The 23,764-nt window shown below is 42.7% G+C and overlaps 1 protein-coding gene across 1 annotated transcript in view; it reads right to left on the bottom strand.

Annotated features, from left to right (window-relative positions):
- SLC4A8 (solute carrier family 4 member 8) overlaps positions 1–23,764 on the bottom strand; it is a 44,381-nt gene that overhangs the window by 13,654 nt on the left and 6,963 nt on the right. Inside the window, exons 2-15 of the mRNA XM_032786825.2 lie at positions 22,807–22,941; positions 21,280–21,415; positions 20,030–20,190; positions 17,026–17,214; positions 15,452–15,543; positions 13,851–14,008; positions 13,345–13,432; positions 12,082–12,228; positions 10,909–11,000; positions 10,330–10,504; positions 8,626–8,759; positions 7,388–7,633; positions 4,431–4,536; positions 565–726 (exon numbers count right to left, since the gene is read on the bottom strand). Of these exons, the coding sequence (XP_032642716.2) occupies positions 565–726; positions 4,431–4,536; positions 7,388–7,633; positions 8,626–8,759; positions 10,330–10,504; positions 10,909–11,000; positions 12,082–12,228; positions 13,345–13,432; positions 13,851–14,008; positions 15,452–15,543; positions 17,026–17,214; positions 20,030–20,190; positions 21,280–21,415; positions 22,807–22,912 (1,992 nt within the window). The 5' untranslated portion in view covers positions 22,913–22,941. The remainder of the gene's footprint in view (positions 1–564; positions 727–4,430; positions 4,537–7,387; positions 7,634–8,625; positions 8,760–10,329; positions 10,505–10,908; positions 11,001–12,081; positions 12,229–13,344; positions 13,433–13,850; positions 14,009–15,451; positions 15,544–17,025; positions 17,215–20,029; positions 20,191–21,279; positions 21,416–22,806; positions 22,942–23,764) is intronic.

Below are 23,764 nucleotides of genomic sequence, written 5' to 3'. Positions count from 1 at the left end.
ATGCCGGAATCATGCCACGACATCTGCTTCAATACATGGAGAATTTGGTGAGATTTCCAAAACAGCTGTTTGAAAAACGTCTTGGGTTTTGGTTTGTTTTTTTTTTGCCTCCAAGAAAAATGTTGGTTGTCAGACAAAATATTTCAGGCAAAACCCAAAATATTTCCGTTTGGAAATGCTGCCATGATGCTTCATGGGAGATGTAGTTCAGGTGCCTCAAGCTCTCATTCTCCTCTGTAGACTGGGCTTCCAGCTCAAACTACATCTCTCAAGATGCACTCTGATCTTGCCTCTTGTCAGGGGAGGCAGTGTATCATGGGAGTCCCGGGCCACAGTGCATCATGAGTGATGTAGTCTACCTGGGAAACCCAGACCATAGTGGAGGATGGGAACATGAGAGCAATGAACTATAGTTCTCATAAGGGACCATGGCAAAATTTATGACCAGTCCTAATGTCCTCTCAGCCTTGGAATTTATAGCAATATACACTAATGAGAGCTACCATGAAATACTGGTGTTTCAGAAAAGAGAGGGTTGGTAGTTAGCCACCATCTTCCACTTACTTTTGTTGGGAAATAGTGGCTGGTTTTAAACATCTTCAGTGCGCCGGACATGATGAAGGTGGTGAAGAAAAGAATGCAAGACCAGAAGAGGACATCTGGCGTGTAGGGGCCATGGTGCCCACAGGCGGGTCCAGTAAATTCTCCATGCATTTTCCGACATTCCTGGAGAAACAGGTAATCAAGACACCACCATAAACACACATGATATCCGTGATACACCACAAATGTGACGGTACATCTCAATAAAGTAGCTCTATAAAGATCTTAGTATCTGCATACTCTGAAAACAGCATTCAGAGCTAAATCCTGCTATTCTTACATAGGCCAAACTCCCACTGACTACGATTCGCCTTTGGCTGACAGCATGTTGCTTTAATATGCATTAAGTAGCAACATGTAGGAATGATCAGAAGGGTTGCAATGATTCATGGATATTAACACCCTCTTGTTACAAGTGTTGGTTGCTAACTTTTTTCATTCATAGATTTGAAGCCCTGAAGGGACAGTTAGATCATCTAGTAAGACCTCTGATCCTCTAACTCTGAACTTGACAGGAGTAAACTATTAGTTACCTAAAGTCTCCATCCTGCAAACACTTAACAGATGAGAGTCGTCGCTTGGGGTCATGTTTTCAAAAAGTGTTCATCACTCTACAGTTCCTGTCATGACACGTATGGCCAGATTTTCAAAACAGCTCAGCACACAATCTGCTGACTAGAACTGGTCAGAAAATCAATTTTCTGCTTTGTGAAACATTTTTGAATGTTGAAAAAAAAATTGTTCCAAATCATGACAAAATGAAATTCTTAAAAAAAATTATTTTGTGGGGGTCATTCAAAACGTTCAGTAAATTTGAAATGTTTTGTTTTGATTTTCTCTTTTTTTTTCAAAGTGAAATTTTACTGCAAATATAATTTCGCAGAAAATTTAAGTTGCATCAAAGTGGAATTTTCAGATAGAAAACTGTTTGGACAAAATTTTTCAGACCAGCTGTAGTGTTCACCTCTTTTGACAATCTCTTCCTAATCATTGACATGCTTATACCTTGTCACTTATTAACTTTGGGTAACCAAGAACTCATCTAGCATGACACTTACCTGAATCGTTGCACTAATGACATAATTTGTGCAAACATTGTAAGACGAGCTGTTTACTAATGGAAAAACAGTAATGGAAATGTAATGGAAAAACAGTGAGACCATTACAGCCCTGCCAAAGTGCACGTGATCTTAACAGAGTGGAAACGACACTGGTTTTATTTAAAAACTACCCCCTAAAAAAATAAAATGCACTAATGCTTTACACATCACAAATGTCTAGCAGAATACAGGCTATGCTGTGGTCGCCCTGTAGGGTGCGCTAGACTGCTGAAAGGGCAGGGAGTGCTCATGCACAGAGCTGCTGCAATCTGTCACCTGGTGCTTCAAGGAAATTGGGAGTAGGCAAAAAGAAACAACATTGCTCCAGGTCCCACAGGAAGCTAGCTAGGAATCATCCCCTGCTAGCAGCAGCAGGCTACTGAGCCAACATTAGAGAAAGTGCAGGCTGTATAGCTACAGAACAGGTATAGTCCTTGCTGCTCCTGGCCATGGGGCAGTGTTGCCAACTCTTATGATTTATTACAAGTCTTGTGATAATTTTGGTCACGGTTTTTAAGCCCAGCTCATGATTTCAGGGGACTGGGCTCACGATTGCTCACCATTTGGGGTTGGCTGTACAGGCACTATTCCTCCTGATGCATTATGCCTGCCCAGGGCAGTCATACTTTTCAGATTCAGTTGCTCAGGCAGGGCTTCTCCTGCCTCCTCTCCCAGCTCTGACCTGGCTCACAGAGTCACAGCCTCATAGGCGCGGGCTTAGACATTACCAGTAAAATGCATTTAAACTGGCAGCTACCAATGGACTTGCCTGTTCGCTGCACAGTGGCCGTCGAACAAGCATGAGGTAAGTTAGGGTGCATTAAGGAGGGAACAGGCAGCAGGTTTAAAACAAACAAAAGGAAGTATTACTTTACACAATGCACAGTCAACCTGTGGAACTCGTTGCCAGGGGATGTTGTGAAGCCCAAAAGTGTAACAAGGCTCAAAACAGAATTAGATAATTAGATAAATTCATGAAGGCTAGGTCCATCAGTGGCTATTAGCCAAGATGATCAGGATACAATCCCTAGCCTTTGAGTGCCAGAAGCTGGGACGGAACAACAGGGGATGGATCACTTGATGATTCCCTGTTCTGTTCATTCTCTCTGGGGCGTCTGGCATTGGCCACTGTCAGAAGCCAGGACTCAGGGCTAGAGGGACCACTGGTCTCACCCAGCATGGCCGTTCTTATGAATAGAGAACAAAACCCAATGTTACACTGAACTGTAAATCAACGGCACATCCTCAGCTTAAACTGCGAGTGCTGCTTTCATCTAGCGAGACCTCACAGAAAAAGGAAGAGTTCAGGGAAGGCAGGAGAGGGATGGAAAGGAAGGTTAAATCAATGATAATGGGGGAAGGAGAAGTAAGTTCTCATGGAAAAACCCACAGGAAGTGATCGGGAGATTTTGGGAAAAGATCTCTTTATGTTCCACACAGGGTCCCCGATTCCATTAAGGGACTTAAGCACACATCTAACTTTAAGCAGTTCCCCAACTCACATGCTTAAAGTTAGGCACATCCTTAAGCACATTACTGAATCCGAGTTCCAGGCTTGGAGTAATTAGGCCCCAAATCAGGAAAGCACCAGCGCACGTTCTTAACTTTAAGCATGCGCTTATGTCACGCTGACATCAATCAGACATAAGCATGGACTTAGAGATGAGCACAGGATTGATTTCCTGAACAGAGATGTTTTCCTAAACCAGAGACATAGGCAGGCTGCATTTACTACTTGGGTCTTTGCAGATGGTCCCCTCCCCCAGCCACAAGAGTGCTGGTCCCAAGAATTTAAACTAGGGCTGGTCAGGAAATTTCAGACAAAATGTTTTTCCATCAGAAAATGCCAACTCATCAAAACTGTAATTATTGGTAGGAAGGGGTTAGTTTTGTCAACATTTTCACAGACCCTGGGTGGGATGTCTGAGGGTGACCCCTGAATAGCCAGTGGCCCTCAGCTGAGTGATAAACAGAGCAAGGACTTGAACTTGTGCCTCCCACATGCTGGTTAAGCAGCCTAGAGTCAGTCTCCCTCTGCCCCACTATTTTATGGTGGAATGTTTTATTTATACAAAGTGCAGCTGCCTCAACAGAGATTCTCACTATATAGTCCAGCTATTATGACACTCACCTGGAGACCCAGGTTCAACTCTCTCCTCCATATCAGGTAGAACAGGTCTTCCATAGGCCAGGTGAGTGCTCTAACCACCAAGCTATTCGGGGCAGGCCTTAGCCTCTCTCTCTCTCCTTTTGTATTCACAGGAAACGGTGAAAAGGTTTCTGTTTCATTGCACATCGCAGTGAAAACAAATGCTGAAACTTTGACATTTTTTGCAAAACAGAATTCCTGTTTTCCAGCCAGCCCTAATCTTAAATTCACAAGAATCTGAACTGCATTATTTCTATTACAGAAGTTCTAGTACAGTTTGAGGCCTGGGATAACTTAGGGACCTTAAGTAACAATTAGAAGAATGAAAAAGCCGAGCTAACATTAGCAGGAATGTGACATGATGGTTATTTTGACCATGATGCCCTTCTGCTCCATTTTGATCTGTATAAGGTGACCAGACTGCAAATGTGAAAAATCAGGACAGAGGGTGAGAGGTAATAGGCACCTATAGAAGACAAAGCCCCAAATATCAGGATTGTCCCTATAAAATCTGGACATCTGGTCACCCTAGATCTGTAATATACCACAGATGAGAGCACAGAGGCCCATGCACTTACACTGACAGTGAGGTTAGCCCACTCAATCGCAGAAGGGACAATCTTCCTGTCACTCCACAACTGCAGGGTTTGATTGCTGGGATTGTCAGGAGCAGCACACTTACAGCTAAGAGCAAAGAAAACACATTAGGGTTAACATATCAGAAGAGGGGAACTCCTCAGCGATAACAGAGCCTCGTTGCGCAAAAATTATACTTAGCTTTTAATTCTGAGGAAGGATATGCTGTATTCTTCAGATTAAGCACAAAACCAAAAAGATTTAAGAGCAAAATTGAGGTCAGGCTCAGTTACAGAGGCAAAACCAGCACCTCCAAAGCAAAATATGTACCATTATCCACACTGTGCAGATGGGGAAACTGAGGCAGAAAGCGGGGAAGGGATTTGTTCAAGGGCTCCTGAACGCAGATGTCCTGACTCCCTGCCCAGTGCTCAAACCACTAGATTAGAATGTTCTCGAAGTACATAGCAAAATGCCAGTGATTTCTAGGTGTTGGTGGATTCCCTGTTCAAAAGTTCCCACATCTTTGTGGCACATCTCTGTGCTTTACCACTAAACAGTCACACATTATGTTAGCTGGAGTTCAAGAAGCTTAGTCCCTGCATTAAGACTCGATTCAGCAAAGCACTTCAGCGTGTGCTTAAATTTGACTCCTGACACTTCTATGGCCTTCACCATCATATCTGAGCATCTTACAATCACTGGTGGATTTGATCCTCCCAACTCCCCTGGGAGACAGAAAAGAATTTTCACAGGCACATTAACTGATTTGCCCAGGGTCACACAGAAAGCCTGATGCAGAGGGCTTGTCGACAGCTATTCCAGAAAAAGGCAGGATGTGTCTTCAAAGCAGAATAGCTATTCCTGAATGACACCGTGTGTGAACACTTGTTCTGGAATGTTCTTAATCCACTTCCAAAGTGGATTCTGGAACAAGAATGTCCACACAGGAAGCTACTAAGGAATAGCTGGCAACTAAAGTTGGGTCTCAGGAACCCCAGCCCATTGTTCTTTCCACTAGATCCTAATTTTTATTAAACAGTAATAAGTCACCAGGACCAGATGGGATTCACCAAAGAGTTCTGAAGGAACTCAAATGTGAAATTGCAGAACTACTAATTGTCATTTGTAACCTATCATTTAAATCAGCTTCTGTATCAAATGACTGGAGGATAGCTAATGTGAAGCTAATTTTTAAAAAGGGCTCCAGAGGTGACCCTGGCAATTACAGGCCAGTAGGCCTGACTTCAGTACCGGGCAAACTGGTTGAAACTATAGTAAAGAACAAAATTGTCAGACACATAGATGAACATAATTTGTTGGGGAATAGTCAACATGGTTTTTCAAAGGGAAATCATGCCTCGCCAATCTACTAGAATTCTTTGAGGGGGTCAGTAAGCATGTGGACAAGGGGTATCCAGTGGATATAGTGCATTTAGATTTTTAGAAAGCCTTTGACAAGTTCCCTCACCAAAGGCTCTGAGGCAAAGTAAGCAGTCATGGTATGAGAGGGAAGGTCCTCTCATGGATTGGTAACTGGTTAAAAGATAGGAAACAAAGGGTAGGAATAAATGGTCAGTTTTCAGAATGGAGAGAGGTAAATAGTGGTGCCCCCCAGGGTCTGTACAGAGCCCAGTCCTATTCATAAATGATCTGGCGAAAGGGGTAAACAATGAGGTGGAAAAATTTGCAGATGATACAAAAGTACTCAAGATAGTTAAGTACCAGGCAGACTGCGAACAGCTACAAAAGGATCTTTCAAAACTGGGTGAATGGGCAACAAAATGGCAGATGAAATTCAGTGCTGATAAATGCAAAGTAATGCACATTAATGAAAACATAATCCCAACTATACATATAAAATGATGGGGTCTAAATTAGCTGTTACCACTCAAGAAAGAGATCTTGGAGTCATTGCGGATAGTTCTCTGAAATCATCCACTCAATGTGCAGCGGCAGTTAAAAAGCGAACAGAATGTTGGGAATCATTAAGAAAGGGGTAGATAATAAGACAAAAAAAAATCATACTGCCTCTATATAAATCCGTGGTACGCCCACATCTTGAATACTGCATGCAGATGTGGTTGCCCCATCTCAAAAAAGATATATTGGAATTGGAAAAGGTTCGGAAAAGGCCAAAAAAAAAAAAAGATTGGGGTATGGAACAGCTTCCATATGAGGAGAGATAATAAGACTGGGACTCTTCAGCTTGGAAAGGCGACGACTAAGGGGGGATAAGATAGAGGTCTATAAAATCATGACTGGTGTGAAGAAATAAGTGTTACTTACTTCTTCTCATAACACAAGGACTAGGGGCCACCAAATGAAATTAATAGGCAGCAGGTTTAAAACAAACAAAAAGGAAGTATTTTTTCACACGACGCAGAGTCAACCTGTGGAACTCCTTTCCACAGGATGTTGTGAAGGCCAAGACTATAACAGGGTTCAAAAAGGAATAGATAAATTCATGGAGGAAGGTCCATCAATGGCTATTAGCCAGGATGGGCAGGGATGGTGTACCTAGCCTCTGTTTGCCAGAAACTGGGAATGGGTGACAGGGAATGGATCATTTGATGATTATCTGCATTGGCTGCTGATACTGGGCTAGATGGACTTTTGGTGTGACCCAGTATGGCTGTTGTTATGTTCTTATCCATGAACCAATGCCGGTCCCCAAGATCTCCCTGACAGAGCTTAGGAAGGCAACAAGCTGGTCCCTGTTATCAAAAAGGCTGAAAAACACTGTGCTAGATCACCTTCCTCTAAGCACGTGTTTAAACCCACTCCTATTCAGCAAGGTGCTGTAATCCTGCTGATGTCAAAGGGAATTAAACATGTGCTTAAGTGCTTTGCTAAACAAGGAGGGGCTTAGGCGCATACTTTGCTGAATCAGCATCTTACTGTCCTGTTTGACCATAGTAGCTTTAGAAAAGAAAAAAAAAAAACAAGATGAACTCACTAGTAGAAGGTAAGGTGGTCGAGCTGGCTGTGCATGTGGACAGGGTAGGTCACTCCTAGCTTAATCAGTTTCTCTAGAGCTTCGTAGATGAAAATGATACAGATCAGAGAAGCAAATGCTTCTTCAGTAAAGCGAGTGATGTAGCGTACGAGGGAGCTGGAGTCTGTTGCCACAAGGACGATGCACAGGAAAGCAGTCCACAGTCCAATGCTGGTTCTCAGGGAAAGGTAGGAGAGCGAGTAGTCTCTGCAAAAAGGAGCCAGGCACAAGTGCCAAAGGTCAGAATAAGCCAACAGGTGCACAGTGAATGGCACAGGAAATTGGAAAGATTTTATTCAGTCATTAAGACTCTTATGAGGACCAATTAAATGCATCACTGCTCTCCAGGCAAACTACCACCAATCCAGGGTATAGACCAGGCAGAGAAGAGCTCAGATCTATTAATTATTATTATTATTATTAATCAGCCTAGCAGCCCCCCAATTAAGCCAGGCACGGTACACATCTATATTAAAATTTCAGTCCCTGCCCTTAAGAGCTCACAGTCTTCAAACACACAAATGCATAATATTAAGAATGTATAATCCTTAAATTCAATGGGACTAGTTGCTATGGCTGGTAGGAAATTTTTCCATTCAAAAAGAAAATTTCCATTGATAGAAAAACTGGATTCCCAATGAATTATTTTTTTGATGAAAGTGTCTCCTTTCTGCAGAAAAACTAAATGCTTGGAAACCAAAATATTTCAGGCAAAAAGGATATATTTCACTTTTTCAGTTTTCAAATTTCTACCCAAAAATCAATATTCTCCATGAGTTGGGGGGGGACACTTTTCCATCAGCTCTATTAGTTATGTGCTTTAAAGTTAAGCATGTGCATAAGTGTTTCCAGGATCCAGACCTAAAAGACAGGACATAAGAAGTGGAGGAGACAAGCACTTGGGGATGGGGGCTAGGAACTTGAGAATGTGCGTAACTTTAAGCATACGAGCAACACATTCATGGCTGATGAAAGTCAGTGTATTGTTCACCGTGCCGGTTTTTATTAAATCTACTCAAACTATTCCAGTCTTACACCATCACTCATGAAAGCAGCAATGTTTTATTTGCAAGGAGGAAATAAAACTGTATCTTACATTTGCTTTTTTTTTTTAATACATATTTTCCCTGTTGTTCTTTTAATCTGCCACCTGGCCATATGCATCAATTCTGTACATTCTAAAGAGCACACGGCCTTACTTGCAGAACTTGAACAAAATCTTTTCAAACACCAACACCGGTCCAGTGCTTCCTAGGATAGTGAGGGGTTGTCCAGCGAACAGAGAGTACACAACTCCAGTCATCGAGGCACCAAATAAGGATTCTATTGCACTCTGAAGTTAAAAACAAACAAGCAGGCAACAGATAAATATTCTTCCATCTTTAAGTTTTATACATATTGGGTCTGAATCTCATTTACACTAAATCCACTTTACACTGTTATGTCAGTGCATAAGGGTGGGCGTAAACGATATTCACTCCATTTTAACCTGAGTATACACTGCCAAAGCGCTGTACAGGACCTTAATGGAGAATTCATGCGATTATTTTCAAAAGAGACTGACATCTGGCTAGATTTTTAATGTGAATCTGGCACCCAAATCCCTTAGTTGGTTTGAAAATCCCAATTTGCATCTCTTTGCTTGCATTTTATATGACCAAACAGCAATAAGCATATGGGTGTAGTACTAAGGGACTTTAGTCGGTGACCGAGCAGTTCCTTTCCAGTCCTATATGCCTTTGGATGAAACTAAATACGCTGCCTCAGTTTTCCCATCTGTACAATGGAGATAATGATAATGCCCTCTTCTGTAAAGCGCTTTGAGAGCTACTGATGAAAAGTGCCAGATAAGAGCTAGGGATGAGTATTGTTTATGGATTGCAATGCATCGGATTTAGTGAATAAAATCTGCAAATGCCTCTTCCTTATTTAAGATTTGATGCCATTTTGGGGGTTCTGGACTCCAGCCCATAACTGCAAAATGCTGCCATATACAAGAACACATGCACAGGGCTGAATGAAAGTGGTGTGGGCTCATGGCACACTCTTGCCAACCCTTACATAAATACACAACCTGCGGGGGTGTGGGGAGATAGTAACACTGGCAAAGACAAGATGAGGAGTTGTGTGACACAGCGCAATGGGAAAGCAAATTACTAGAGACTTTGGACTCGTGCTCACAGCGGCTAGCCCCTGCTGCCCCTCCTATTGCAACAGCTACACTCGATTTTTAGCACACTAGCCCAAATGGCGCTAGCACGGATATACCGCCTCCAGCTAGAATCTACCCCTCCAGCTCCAAATAAGTGTAGATGTACCCTGACAGTTTTACACAGACACCCATCACCTTCCATCTATGCCTCCCATCCTACCTACGGCAGGATCTTAATTTTAAATAGCAATCACTCTGCCAGGTTAGTGTTATTCACCTGTCCAAACTGAGCGGGCTGCCCCATGGAATAACAGCCTTGAAAATGTAACATTGAAAGCTACGCCTTATTAGCATGCCTGAAGCATACGCAGCACACGCCACGGAATTCCATGGGGCAGAGGCTTTGTGGATGTGAATTAATATAGTTCCACAAAATCAGTCAGTGTTGCCAACTCTCATGAGTTTATCACGAACCTCGTGATATTTGGTGGGGTTTCTTAAAGCCCCAGCTCCCGGAGTCAAGTGATTACACCAGAATCTCAGCTTTCATTTTTAAAAAAATTAAATTCCTAGACTGCTTGGTTGTGGAGAAAACCTGCCCCCTAAAGGCTCAACTAGCAGAAGGCAAGTCAATAGAACTCAAAACATATTAGCAGCAGTGAAATTCAATGCCTATTGCTCTTGGTGTTCTCTGATGTAGCTTGTTCTCCTGGGAATCATACCTTGTGAATTAGAAAAAAAATATTCTTACTATTTGTCCATCGGTTGCTTCCCCAAGCAGCCCCCCAAAGGTAATCACGGGGGACATGCAGGCACAGTATAGGAAGAGGAAAGACGCCAAGCACTGCAAGCTCAGAGCATCCCTGAAATCACTCCAGAACCAAGGAGCTTTTCGTTTCACATCCATGATCAAACCACCAAAGAGCCTGCAAAAAAGAAAAGAAAATGATATTTTTTCCCCCTATCGGAGCCAACAATGGCAGATTTTCTTTTTTAAACAAGAGTCAAGCAATGGTGTCTTGTAAATTCTCTATGTTGCAAGTCACCCGACACCTTGCTCTGACACTATTCATAATGAAATGATGCCTCACTCTAATGCTTTCCATCAGATCTTAAAGTGCTTTACACAGGAGGTAAGTGTAAATAATAACATTATTATTATTTATTTGTATTATCTTAGCATGTCAGACCCCCTGTCGCGCAAGGTGCTGTACAAACACAACAAAAAGACAGGTGACAGCCACCCAAAATCAAAAAAATCCATTACTCGCAAAGCTCTAGGGTGAACTTTAAGGAGAGGCAGATGAATGTTAAATCTGGTCACACTAACCTTCCTGTTCGTTCAAGTTCGGGTCCACTGTGCTGCTCTGGCTCAGTATGGCAAGCAGTGCCATTAGGGACACCTGGCATCTTCCTCTTGTCCTGTTAAAACAGAAACACAAGAGCGAGATCTTTGTGGTGTTCGCCTCTAGATCCCAGGTATCTGATTGCAAGACACTCTTCCGTGCTTAGTAGAATTAAACAGCCCCAAACTCCCACTGCACGGATCAACCCCTACCTGCCTTTGAAGGTTGTACTAACAGATACACTTTTCACCAGGCACAAAAGATGAACACACCCAGTTTATTTTGGACTGGACGGACAAAGCTGGATCCAGAGCTGAGGGTCTCTCACAAAGAACAGTGTTCCACCAGCACCTCTCTTTGAAATTCAGCCTGGCCATCTCTGCTATCTAAGTACTTATATGGCCAACATTACTGTAGTATCCACATGTTTCACAGTCTTTAATGTATTTCTCCTCACAACCCCTGTGTGAGCTAGTAAAGTCACAACCTCCGTGACTTCTGCAGCAGCCAGTGTGGCTGACTCCAGGGCTGCCCAAGCAGCTGGCCCCGGGGACCACCTGAGCAACCACCTGAACAGCAGTCCCAGGGGCGGCCAAAGCAGCCACAGCTTGATGGCTCCCGGCAGTGGTCCCAGGGCGGCCAGAGCAGCGGCTGGTCCTGGGACTTTATCCCTCTGGTGGCAGCCAGAGCAGCTGCTGGTCCCCTGGGGGGCTCCCCTCACGGTGGTGGCCAGAGCAGCCGCTGGCTACCCCTGGCAGTGGGCCCCTAGGGGCTCCCCCGTGCAGCTGGTGCTGTGTGCTCCTTCCTGGCAGCGACCCCCCCAAGATTCAATGAAGAATATTTATGGTATAAGTCATGGACAGGTCACAGACTGTGATTTTTTGTTTACTAAAAATACCCATGATTAAGTCGTAGTCTTAGCTATGATACCCATTTTAGAGATGGGAAAACTGAGGCAGAGAGAGGAGAAGTGACTTGCCGCAAGCGTGGGTGACAGTTGCCGAGCCATGAATAAAACCCAGGTCTCAAGTTCCATCCTGTGCTCTGTCCAGTATGACACACTGCTTCACAGGGGTCTCATGTACAGTTGCTGCTCATACATCCCCGTCAGCCATTCTAGTCTCTCTCTCATTCTGGAAGTGAAAAATGTTACCTACCTGGGAAGGTACATATTTCGGTGGTTCAATTCTAATCGACGGATCCCATTCTCCAGGAGGCAATACCGTCACCTGATCCAGGAACTCATCAATACCAGCTACAAGGTCACCACGGTCTTTGGCTTTATAAGCAACATCATGGAAAATCTACAAATAAGAGAGTAAGGTTTAGGCATGCTTAGCTTAGGAAGGGGAAACCAAGGCACAGAAAGATGGTGTGGCCTGCCCTTTGGGGGGTTAGACTAGATGACCCTTGCAGTCCCTTCTAACCCTATGATTCCATGTTGCACAGCAAGTCAGAGACCGAGCAGGGAACTAAAAACAGTTCTCCTGAATCCCACTCGAGTGCTTTATCCACTAGATTGCACTGCCTCGCTTGAGTAATAACAAAAAGATAACAATAATGGGCCAGATTGTCAAGTGCTAGTTGACTAGAGCTGGCCAGAACATGAGGTTTATTCCCACAGAAAATTTCAAGAGCTCAGTGAAAAATAAAAAAATAAAAAATATTTTGATTCTGAAATGCCACTGATTTGCCTCATGGGAATTATAGTTTAGTTACCTAATGCTCCCATTGTCCTGTAAAAGCCAGGTTCTCTGGTCAGACTACATCTCCCATGATGCACCATGGCCTCGCCTCTTGGACAGCCACTGTCCATGGTGCATCATGGGAGATGTAGTCTGCCTGGGGAACACAGCACGTAAAGGAGAATGGGAGCCTGAGGTGTTTGAACTACAAGTCCCATAAGGCATTGGGGTGGCCTTTCAGAGTCAAAATATTTCAGAATTTGGCTGTTATATTTCAGCTTTTAACTAAAATATTTCAACTTTCAGACATTCAGTTTTTCAACAACATCTCAGAATTTTCCATAGAGCACACTTTTTGCAAAACATTTTGTTTTGTTGAAATTAAACTCAACCTTCCGTCAAAAAACAGTTTCAGTGGAAAATTTTCAGACAGCCTATTTGTCACCCACAATCAGGGCCATTATGCAGAGTTGTTGAAAAGCCGGATGCTTATTTTGATGCCGAAATGGGGGCTGAGCTATTTTGCAAATGTGGATTTCGGCTGCCGTGGGGAAGAGAACAAACTTCCCTAGTGTTACACACCCATCCTGATCTCATTCTTCATCTTATCAGTCTGGAAACAAATGGTACATGCCCTTAAATCCTGGTCTGGAAGACAGAATGATTTAGAAGAGGACAGAAAACAAAGAAATGCAAAGGAGAAGAGCTGAAATTGTCACTTGTGCCATACCGTACCTCATCTGTCATGAGGGTGGCCATTGACCTGCCAATCTCATGGTACTGATGTGCTTTCCCTTCTGGTCCCAACAAGATAAATAGGAACCTGGCCACAGAAAACAGAGAAAAAAGTGCCTTTATTAAATGGTAGTAAAGAGCAAAAAGAAACCACCTGAAGTTTCCAATGGGATCCGCACAGTAAATCAGCTTCAACGAGAGTTAGCACACAGTGCTCATGGACTTGCAATGGGAGTTAGGCACATTAAAGCCTCTGAAAAGCTCTCTCTTTAAGTGGATTGCTTCTGTAAAAACGTCACTTCACCCACTGGGTGGAGTTCATTCGGAACCCGTACCTGTGCACTGAGCTGATAAAAGGCATAAGAGAAAAGCTGGCCTGAGTTTACTGGGACTTTCCATAGAATTTTTTTAATCTGATTTGAATATATACACATAATTTAATTTAATTTTTAAAACATTTTTTAATTTCTTTTAAAAAAAGATAAAGCGTTTTTTAACACTCTTACCTTGTTGGGATCGGGACTTCCGTCATGCCTGAAAGAAGGACGGCTGGTGTCAGACGCACAAACGCCACCACGGGACGAAGGAGGAAATCCAACTCTCCCACTAGAACGTTGGAAGCTTCTGCTCCGGTAGGAATTTTCTTCATGAAATGAAGCTCCGCCTAGTTATGAAGAAATAATTTTCAGACAATTAGGATTCACGCCTCCAGATCCACAACTGCACCTTCGAGGCCTGCTATCTACACAGGTGTTATAGCGGTTTAATTATTCTGGTTGGAGGGGTGATTTTCTACTGAAATAGTTAAATCGATACAACCATAGCATGGGTGCAGTTGTACTGTCATAAAGATGCCTTTGGACTTTTGTTTACATGGGAAAGTTTTTTCTGTATAATCTAAGGAGAAGAGATGAGCTAATATTTGATATTATGTTCTGGGTGAGGAGGGGAGGCAAACCAAAAAAATCTGAAACAAAATTCAGTTCAGTTCCAATCAAAAACTGAATGTTTTTTATATTTTTTAATGAAACGTAGGAAAAAAAGGAAGAAAAAATTCGTTTGAGTCAAAGAAAACATTTTGGTTGATCTGAAACTGATTGTTTCATTTCATTTTGGGTCAACCAAAAATGTTTTGTTCATCCCACAATGAAATGTCTTTGGGATACTTTTCTTTTGGGACATTTTGGGGTATTTTGACTTTTTAAAAAAAAATACTTTTTTTTTGTTTCTGTTGAAACCATTTGTCGAATTCAACCCAAATTTGTGAAGAGCATCACCACCTGGAAAAATGTATTTTTTCGGCAAATTTACTATTTTTCAAAAAAACTTCGCCCAGCTCTAACAACCAGTGAATTTAAATCTATATAGTTATTCCAGTATAACCTCCCATGCGGAATAAGCATCACATGTCAATGGTTGATCTCAGTGGACAAATGGTTAAGGCAATATGGCCCAACCCAAGCACCAAACCAAGTTATAAGACCTCATGAACAGATTTTCAAGTTCTCAGCACCCACAATTAGGATCTGACTTTCAGAAAAGCTCAGCTCCCATTTAGGCACCTAAATAAAGACATCTGTCAAAGCACTCAGCACTAGGCCTGTGCAAATAATCAATTTTTTGGTTTGCTGGCCAAACTAGAAAAAAATCTGGGGCAAATAATTGTTTCGGGTCACATGAAATATTTTGTTCAACCTGAAAGAAACGTTTTGTTTCATTTTTGGGGGGAGGGTATTTTTTTTTAATGGAACTGAGGAAAAATTCAAAAGGAAAAGTTGTTTCCAATCAAAATGAATCAGTCAGAAAATGTTAAAACCAAACAATATGATTTTTTTCTCCATTTTTTCCCCAACTGAAGCATTTCAGCAAATTCAACACAAATACACAAAAGGTTTCAGACAACCCAAATCTGTATTTTTTAGCCAAAAAAAGTTTTGGCTAAAAAATGTCACCAATCTCTACTTTGCCCCCATTATGAAATTTATGGCCAGTTTTTTCAAGCAGGCTCCTCACCCAGCATGCTGAGCTCTAGAAACATCTGGCCCCATCAAATTATCCACATTTCTTGTATTCACCTTGACTGACACAGCCACAAGTAGCATCTCACCTTGCTTAAATCCATAGGACTAGTGTCGTGGGTCACTCCATTTTTAACTTCTAGACTGGTAGTGCCAGGTTGAGGACACTGCGCGTGCATTGCTAAAGGAAAAAGAGATCAGAAAGCCCAAGGAAGCATGTTTCCTCTGTACCATTTGTGGCAAACACACACTTGCACGACGGCAGTTCGTACTATGCGATGTACTGATCAGCACTGTATTTGCATGAATGCTAAGTAATCCACACTGCTCCCATTAGCTAAAAGGACACTAGAGCAAACAGCTTTTGAGCTGCCCAACACCAGCTCCTTCTCCCATGAAAAAACAAAATAACTAAAGAGAAATAAAGAAAAGAAAACCCTTATAGAAACTTCCTCCCAATTTCCCTGAGTCCCATTACAAGAAGTCTTCTTATTTTGGGGCATCTTGATAAGTGATAGCTTCATGCGTTTTACAAAATCACCTCTCATTTCTAATATGTGTTAAACGCTATAGCTTCACTGCAGAAAAAGGTGTATTTTTTACAAGGCCTGGGTAGTTTTAACCTCAGAGTAGCTATTTGAGGTTAACTGTATACCCTTCACCTAAAGTGCATTGTCTCCACTAAGATTTTACATTGACACTTATCAGAGGGTAGCCGTGTTAGTCTGTATCCACAAAAACAACAAGGAGTCCAGCAGCACCTTAAAGACCAACAGATTTATTTGGGCATAAGCTTTTTGTGGGTTGCATCTGAAGAACTGGGTTTTTTACCCACCAAAACTTATGCCCAAATAAATCTGTTAGTCTTTACTGATACTTGTGACACAGAGATAGGGTGACCAGATGAGAGGAAAAAAACATCAGGACACATGCAGGGGGAGGGGTTGCTGGCAGAGAAAAAAAAAAAGGAGTACCATGAAATATCAGGACAGATGCTTAAATATCAGGACATCAGGTCACCCTACGCAGCAATCAGTATGAATGCTAAGGAGTCAAAACTACCAGTCATCTGGCTTCATGATTAGAGCTAAGCACAATTTTTTGACTTAAGCTTTTTCCAGTAAAAAAACGCAGATTCAGCAACACTGAAACATTTCATGGATTCGTGTCAGATTTGCCGAATTGTTCGTCTTGAGAAAAACAAACTACCACAAGAAAAATCCAAGAATGCTGAAATGTTTCATTTCGACATTTTCAAAACAAAATATTTTGATACTTTTGGGTCGCAACAATACACGGCAGAGAAATTTCCTTTAATGTTATTTTTGAAATGCTTGAAATTGAAACAGAGCATTTTGTTTGACCTGAAATAACGTGGTTTATTTTAACTTTTTTGCTGCGCAAAAATTGCAAAATATTTCATTTTGCAGTCAACCCGCAATGATTTTTTTTTCAGTTTTTCAGAACTACGGGCAAACCATATAATCAGTTATTCCCTCAGCTTTCCAGCTTTAATCATCATGTAAAAAACCAACGCCGTTTTTTTTCCAGTGAAGTCATAGATAACTCAGCTGGGACTTGTGTACCTTGGTGATTCAGGCCTTTTGGAAAATCCCACCTCAAAGGGTCAGGCTGTCTGAAGGCGCAACCCAGAAATCCTCACCCGTTTTATCCAATAAGTGTGGATCTGACTGTTTCTTGCTGACGTCAGTGAAAGAGCGGACAATCGGAAGGAGGTTGTTCCTCTTCTTCTCGTTCTGGTGGTGATGCTTTTTTAAGAGGGCATCCCGGATATTCTCTCTCATGCTTTCATCAAACTCACTGCTTGGTTCTTGCTGATCCAGGATCATATCTGGGGGAGGGGAAAATCAATTCTCTAGCGTGCAGATTGTGTCACTGATGAACGTCCACGTGCTCAATGTACAAGCCAATAGGAAGGGAGGAACAGTGATTACAGAGCTATTCTAAGAATGAATTTGTGTCCCTGCTCTGCCACACACTTCCTGTGTGACCTTGGGCAAGTCTCCCTTTGTCTCAGTGGGATAATAGCATTACTCTACCTCCCAGGGGGCGTTCTGAGGATAAATGCATTAAGGAATGGGAGGTGCTCAGAAAAAAGCAGTATAAGTACCGTTGACAGAACTAAACATGCCCTCAAACTATTCTTATTTAGCTCTGTGCTTAGAAAGACTTCATGGCCACAGCAATCCCTGAATTGCACCTCCACAGTGTCCTTATATGATGAGGAGGTGGTGGAATCTCCTTCCTTAGAGGTATTTAAGGTCAGACTTGACAAAGCCCTGGTTGGGATGATTTAGTTGGTGTTGATCCTGCTTTGAGCAGGGGGTTGGACTAGATACCTCCTGAGGTCCTTTCCAACCCTGATATTCTATGATTCTATGAAAGACTATCCCTATTTTACACATGGAGAAAACTGAGTTACCACACAGATTAAGTGCCATCATCAAGCCCTTGCCTGATCTGAGAATTAAACATTTCCCCTTTGTTTCTTGGTGAAGATTCCCAGGATCATCCTTTCCCCCTGCAAACCACCCCCTCATGTTCGTATTGCAGTCGTGCTGCCAGCGGTCTACATGCTTTCCAAACACCAAGGAAGAGAGAGGGCGAGGTTGTAACTTCAGTGGAGCCAGGACTCACTCCAAGAATCACTACAGCCCCAGACAGCCAGCAAAGAGCAGTGGGACAAAACCCGTGACAGTCTCAACCCACGGGAATAAGGTCGCACGCCTCATAGGAGAGCGTTACTACTGCCAGACGGAAGAGACAACCAATGCCGACGCAATCTTATTTAGGAAGACATTGTAGCATTGTTAATACGTCTTTGGGCATGCCTGCGCAGCTGCTGGGAATGTATTTCCCAGCATGGATAGACAGACACACGCTGGTTCTGCTCGAGCTAGCGTGCTAAAAGTAGCAGCATGGCCATGGTGGCATGCGCAGTGACTTTGACTAGCCATCTGAGTACCAGGGGATCGGGTTTTTACTTAGACAGCTAACTCAAGCAGAGCTAGCACACGTCTGCCTAACCATGCAGAGAAGCACACTCCCAGCTGCTGTGTACACATATCCTTTGTCTTCCAATGAAGGCAGGGAGTTTTCTTTGCTAAAAAGTCTCTGCGAAATGATTATTCACTGCTTAGCTAATGCAGTTATTATTCCCCATTCTCAGTAATGCACTTTTCTTTCCAAATTGCATTGCTCTACACATTTAACCAAATTATAACCAGTCTATAACTGGCTTCCCTGAGATTTCTTGGATAATTGACTGTAACTGGCAGTGCTCGAGGAGGCACGTGCTAAGAACGGATCTGATATCACCAGACCTTGAAAGAGTTTGAATAGAGACGTGCCAGTCAAAAATAATTTCTACAAAGCTTCTCAATTACCCTCAATTATCTCCTTAACAGAAATGTATTACTTGGCCCTCTGCCAAAGGAACCCTAACTTTGAAAGTTAGGTCTTGTCTACATATTGCAAAATAAAGTAAGTACAGAATATGAAGTGAAATAGCTATTCTGTATGGACATGCCTATGCCACTAACTTCCTGTAGGGACACGCCTATTCCACGGTAAGGTTTTATCTACATGGGGAGTTATTCCAAACTGACTATTCTGATTTATTCTGAATTGTCTCAATCCACTTTGGAAATGGATTAAGTTAATGCGGAATTAGGATTTGTCCACATATGACAACCAATCCAAAATAAGATTGGGGCATGAATTTAAAGAGGATTAACTATTCCTGATTCTCTCCATGTGTGGATGCTCTTACCCCAGAGTAAGAATGCAACATTCTGAATTATTTATAATGTATTTATCTTAATCCAAACTATTTGGATTAAACTAATAGAAGTGTCCACTCATGGCATCAAACAGGAATAGTTACTACACTTTAAATTTATACCTTACTTTATTCTGGATTAATTTTCATGTGTACGCAAATGCTAAGAGTTCCTTTTTGCAGTTTAGCTTAATCCATTTTCAAAGATGACTAAATTAAACCAGATACAAGCACCCTTAGTGTGGAATAAAAGTGTCCACATGGGGAGTTAGAATAGCAAGCCTGCCATAGCTATTCTGGACTGTTTTCCTACATAAATAATCCCTTAAAGAATTTGCATAGTTCACACAGATTCCCACGTCTTAAAACAGAATAAACTAAGGTGAATTATTTGTAACAAATAGTTTATTCAGTGGATTTTACCTCTTTTTCTGACCCCAAATGGTCCAGACATACATTTCTAGAACAACAATAGCATGTTAATCTATTAGACTCATTTCTGTTATCTGAAGTTATTCTCCAAATTATTTCTCTGAATAATTGTAGGTCTGTAAAACATGAGAGAATTTGATATTTGAAAGGTACGCTCTTTTGATTGTCACATGGTCTGTTTCTAGACCTTGATTGGATCAATGTAATCAGGATTTCAGGGTGGAAAAATCATGGTTCCAAATCTAAAGTTCGGTTTCTGTGCATATTCTAATATGTTTGCTTAACATTTGCTGTTTTGATGACATCCCTACCGAGGATTTTGCAGGAACAAACATGGTGCAGAGGGAAGTTATTTCGTTCAAAAATGCACAAGGATATTCCCCGAAGCTTTTTTCTCTGACATGACGCAACTGATCACTCAGTAAAGCAGTACCTGCAATTTCCTCGATGCTGTTGGCACACATATCCAGAAGGACAGTCCCGTTCATGATACAACTCCTCAGCTCAAAGAGGCTGTGTAATGAAAGTGTCGCTACATAGGGCTTGCTCCAGCGTTCTCCTCCGTCCTCCACATCTTCTTCGAACTTCAGCCACCTGGAAGCATGGCAAACCAAACACAAATAAATACCAGCAGCGACCAGTTCTGGTGAAAAGACTCTCAAGCAGGTGTTGCAGAGATACAAAGCTGTGTATGAAATATACCCCATAGACATTCGGTAACTCAATTAATGGTTCAAAGCTGGAAAAGGGAAGAGGATCAAGTGCACATTTTGTTTTTTAAGCAGCTGACGCAAAAATTTCCACCAGCTCTAATAATGCGCTGAAGGGTGTATTTTATATTTATTTTACATAGGGCACAGCAGCTGCTGGGATTGGACGACGGGGGATGGGTCACTTGATGGTTGCCCTGTTCTGTTCATTTCCTTTGAAGCATCAGGCATTAGCCCCTGTCAAATGAAAGGATGCTGGGCTAGATAGACCATTGGTCCGATCTAGTACGGCTATTCTCATCTTCTTAGTATAGTGCACAAACGCCTCATAATCTTTAAAGCATTTGTCCTCGCAACATTCATGCCTTTCTATCTTATATGGTGCCCATTATCCTAGTACGTAAGCACCTCTCAGTCTTTACTGTATTTACCCTCACAAGACCCTGTGATGCAGGGCATCGCTACCATCCCCATTTTACACATGGGAAACTGAGGCAGAAAGAGACTAAGGCCAGGTCTACACTACGCGGTAAAATCGATTTTAGATACGCAATTTCAGCTACGAGAATAGCGTAGCTGAAGTCGAATATCTAAAATCGATTTACTCACCCATCTTCACCGCACGGGATCGATGTCCGCGGCTCGCCATGTCGATTCCGGAACTCCGTTGGGTTTGGTGGAGTTCCGGAATCGATATAAGCGCGCTCAGGGATCGATATATCCCGTCTAGATTAGACGCGATATATCGATCCCCGAGCAATCGATTTTAACGCGCCGATACGGCGCGTAGTCTAGACATGGCCTGGAAGTAACAGACTATGAAAGCCCTGTCTAGCAGCAGCATCTCTTCTTCCAGCAGGTGGTATCATTGGGCAGCAGTTCAAGGAAATGGTACCAGAAACATAGCCTGATGGGAGGTCAGGAAAACACATTTAGTTTCACTGAGCCAGTGGAGTATATAGCTGTGTGTCACCTGGCTGTTTCCTTCCATTCGGCATCTTCTCCTTCTTTCACACAGATTTCATCCAGCTCTGTGAACAAATCGTGGGGAACGTGCTCCTCGTCCTCCTCCATACCAAGGATAAACTGAACTCGCTGAGACGGGGTGTCTAATTAACAAACAGTTAAAGAGGCATCTGCTGTGACCAGGTTATGCCATTAAAGAAATGCCACATTTAAGAGGAAGAGGTTGCTCATTGTTATATATATCGAATAGAAACATCACGCCAAAGATGCTTGGTTTCAAACCAACCCACATGCCAGAAGCCAAATATAAAATTCATAGGCACCCACTGGGGGCCCAGCCAATCAGCTCCTCTCTCTGCCCCCCCACCCCAGCACCTCCCGCCCACTGCGGATCAGCTGTTCAGCGGTGTGCAGAAGGTGCTGAGGGGAGAAGGTTTTTAAGAACAGGTTAGACAAACATCTGACAGGGTATATATGGTCCTGCCTCAGTACAAGGACCTGGACTTCATGACCTCTAAAGGTCCCTTCAAGTCCTACCTTTCTATGATTCTATTATTTATAAATGTATTGTGCAGATTAAAAATCCCCCAAAGAAAAAGAACAGAGCCAAAAAGTAAAAACGAATCATGAAATAACACGACCGATCCCAGCTTTCGCTTAGATAACTTTGTTTGTATGCTGCATGTTTCTCATCCACCTTTCCTCTGTCTTGTCTATTTCAACCGAAAGCTCCTTTATGACGGGGATCGTTTCTTGCTATGTGTCTGCATTACACCTAGCATAATGGGGCCCCGATCCTAGTAGGGGGCCTCTGGGTGCTTCCTCTACAAATAATAAATGATGATCATAAACTGAATTACTAGGAGTAAATTCTTGGCCCTCATGAAGCGAACGGCAAAAGCTCCCAGTCACTTTAGCGGAGCCAGAATTTCCCCTCTTAATTTCGTACACGCTAACTAGCATAAGTTTGGCTCTAACTATTTCAGAGCGAATAAAAAAACTCAGATGTTGCTTTCACTGGGGTGAGATTGGGCAATGAACTTTCAATGTCCAGTGCCCCGTGTTATCCTAGGAAGAGCAATGCCAGGCAATTTACCAACACTTGTGGTGGATACTCCATCCCTGATAACTTTTAAATCAAGACTCTGGGTTTTTCTAACTAATCTGCTCTAAGAATTCTTTTGGAGAAGGTCTCTCACCTGTGTTATTATAAATAATAATAATTGGAGATATACCTATCACTGGAAGGGACCTCAAAAGGTCATCAAGTCCAGCCCCCTGCCTTCACTAGCAGAACCAAGTATTGATTTTTGCCCCAGATCCCTAATTGGCCCCCTCAAGGATTGAACTCACAACCCTGGGTTTAGCAAGCTAATGCTCAAACCAGGTCATGCTAGATCAGCGTGGTCTCTTCTGGCATTGGAATCGATGGATCTATTAAAAAATATTGATTCCCATTACTTATATAAGTTCTGCTTCCATTATTAAACGCACGCTATGTTCCCATCGTACATTAGCCTGAGATGTTCTTTACCATGAGATTCCTGCTCATCTTGAATGGCTCCCTTTGCCCGGTCTCGTTTCCGATGTTTCTGGCCATGATTCCTGTGATGCCTGTGGCTTTGTCTCACCAAAGGCATCCGTACCCCAACGTATAGCGTTCTGTGCCCTGCAACAAAGCAGAAGCATATTAGTCTGTGTCACTCTTAGCCCCACAGTGCCTGTCAAGATGAATGGTGCCCACAATGCAACATTGCTGTTCATATAGCTGTGCTTCATAACGTATAATGTTCAAAGTCAGTAAAAAAAAAATACACTTAGGTCAGTGTTTATCAAACTGGGGTATGCGAGGGTACTCCAGGTGGTCTGCAGGCCCCGCTGATCAACTCCTCCTCCTCCCTCCCAGAGCCTCCTGCATGCTCGGGAACAGCTGTTCAGCAGCGAGCAGGAGGCACTGGGAAGGAGGGGGAGGAGCAGGGACCAGGCCCGCTCGGGGGAGGGGCCAGAAAGAGGCAGGGAAGAGGAGGGGCAAGGGTGGAGTGGGGGTGGGAAGAGGCGGGGCAGCGGTGGGAACTTGGGAGAAGGGATGGAGCGGGGGTAGGGCCTAGGATTGAGCAGGGAGCTTGAGGCTCCACAAAAAATTTAAATCAAAATGGGGGTCCTCGGGTTGCTAACGTGTGAGAACCGCTGACTTGGGTCATAAAATGATAGAGTTCAGCAAAACGTCAAAATTCCATTCCAAGGGGAAATTCCAATATTTCAGCTTCTGTTTTCATCTTGAATCAGGAAAGAAAAAGTGAAATATCAAAAGTTTTCATGGACCAAAACTTTCAGGAACATTTTGATTTGGAAACATCAGAACGTTTTGTTCCAAGTCGGTTCAGCATTCGTCACTGATAGAGATGGCAGATGACTCAAAAATTGGCAGGCTGGTAAATAATTTAGAGAAAGGGCCACTGATTCAAAGCAGGGTGACCAGATGTCCCGATTTT

This window comes from Chelonoidis abingdonii, chromosome 26, assembly GCF_003597395.2.
Source record: "Chelonoidis abingdonii isolate Lonesome George chromosome 26, CheloAbing_2.0, whole genome shotgun sequence".
Taxonomy (NCBI): Eukaryota; Metazoa; Chordata; order Testudines; family Testudinidae; genus Chelonoidis; species Chelonoidis abingdonii.
The sequence above is the reverse complement of the archived record's forward strand: the minus strand, read 5'-3'. Positions and strand labels throughout refer to the sequence as shown.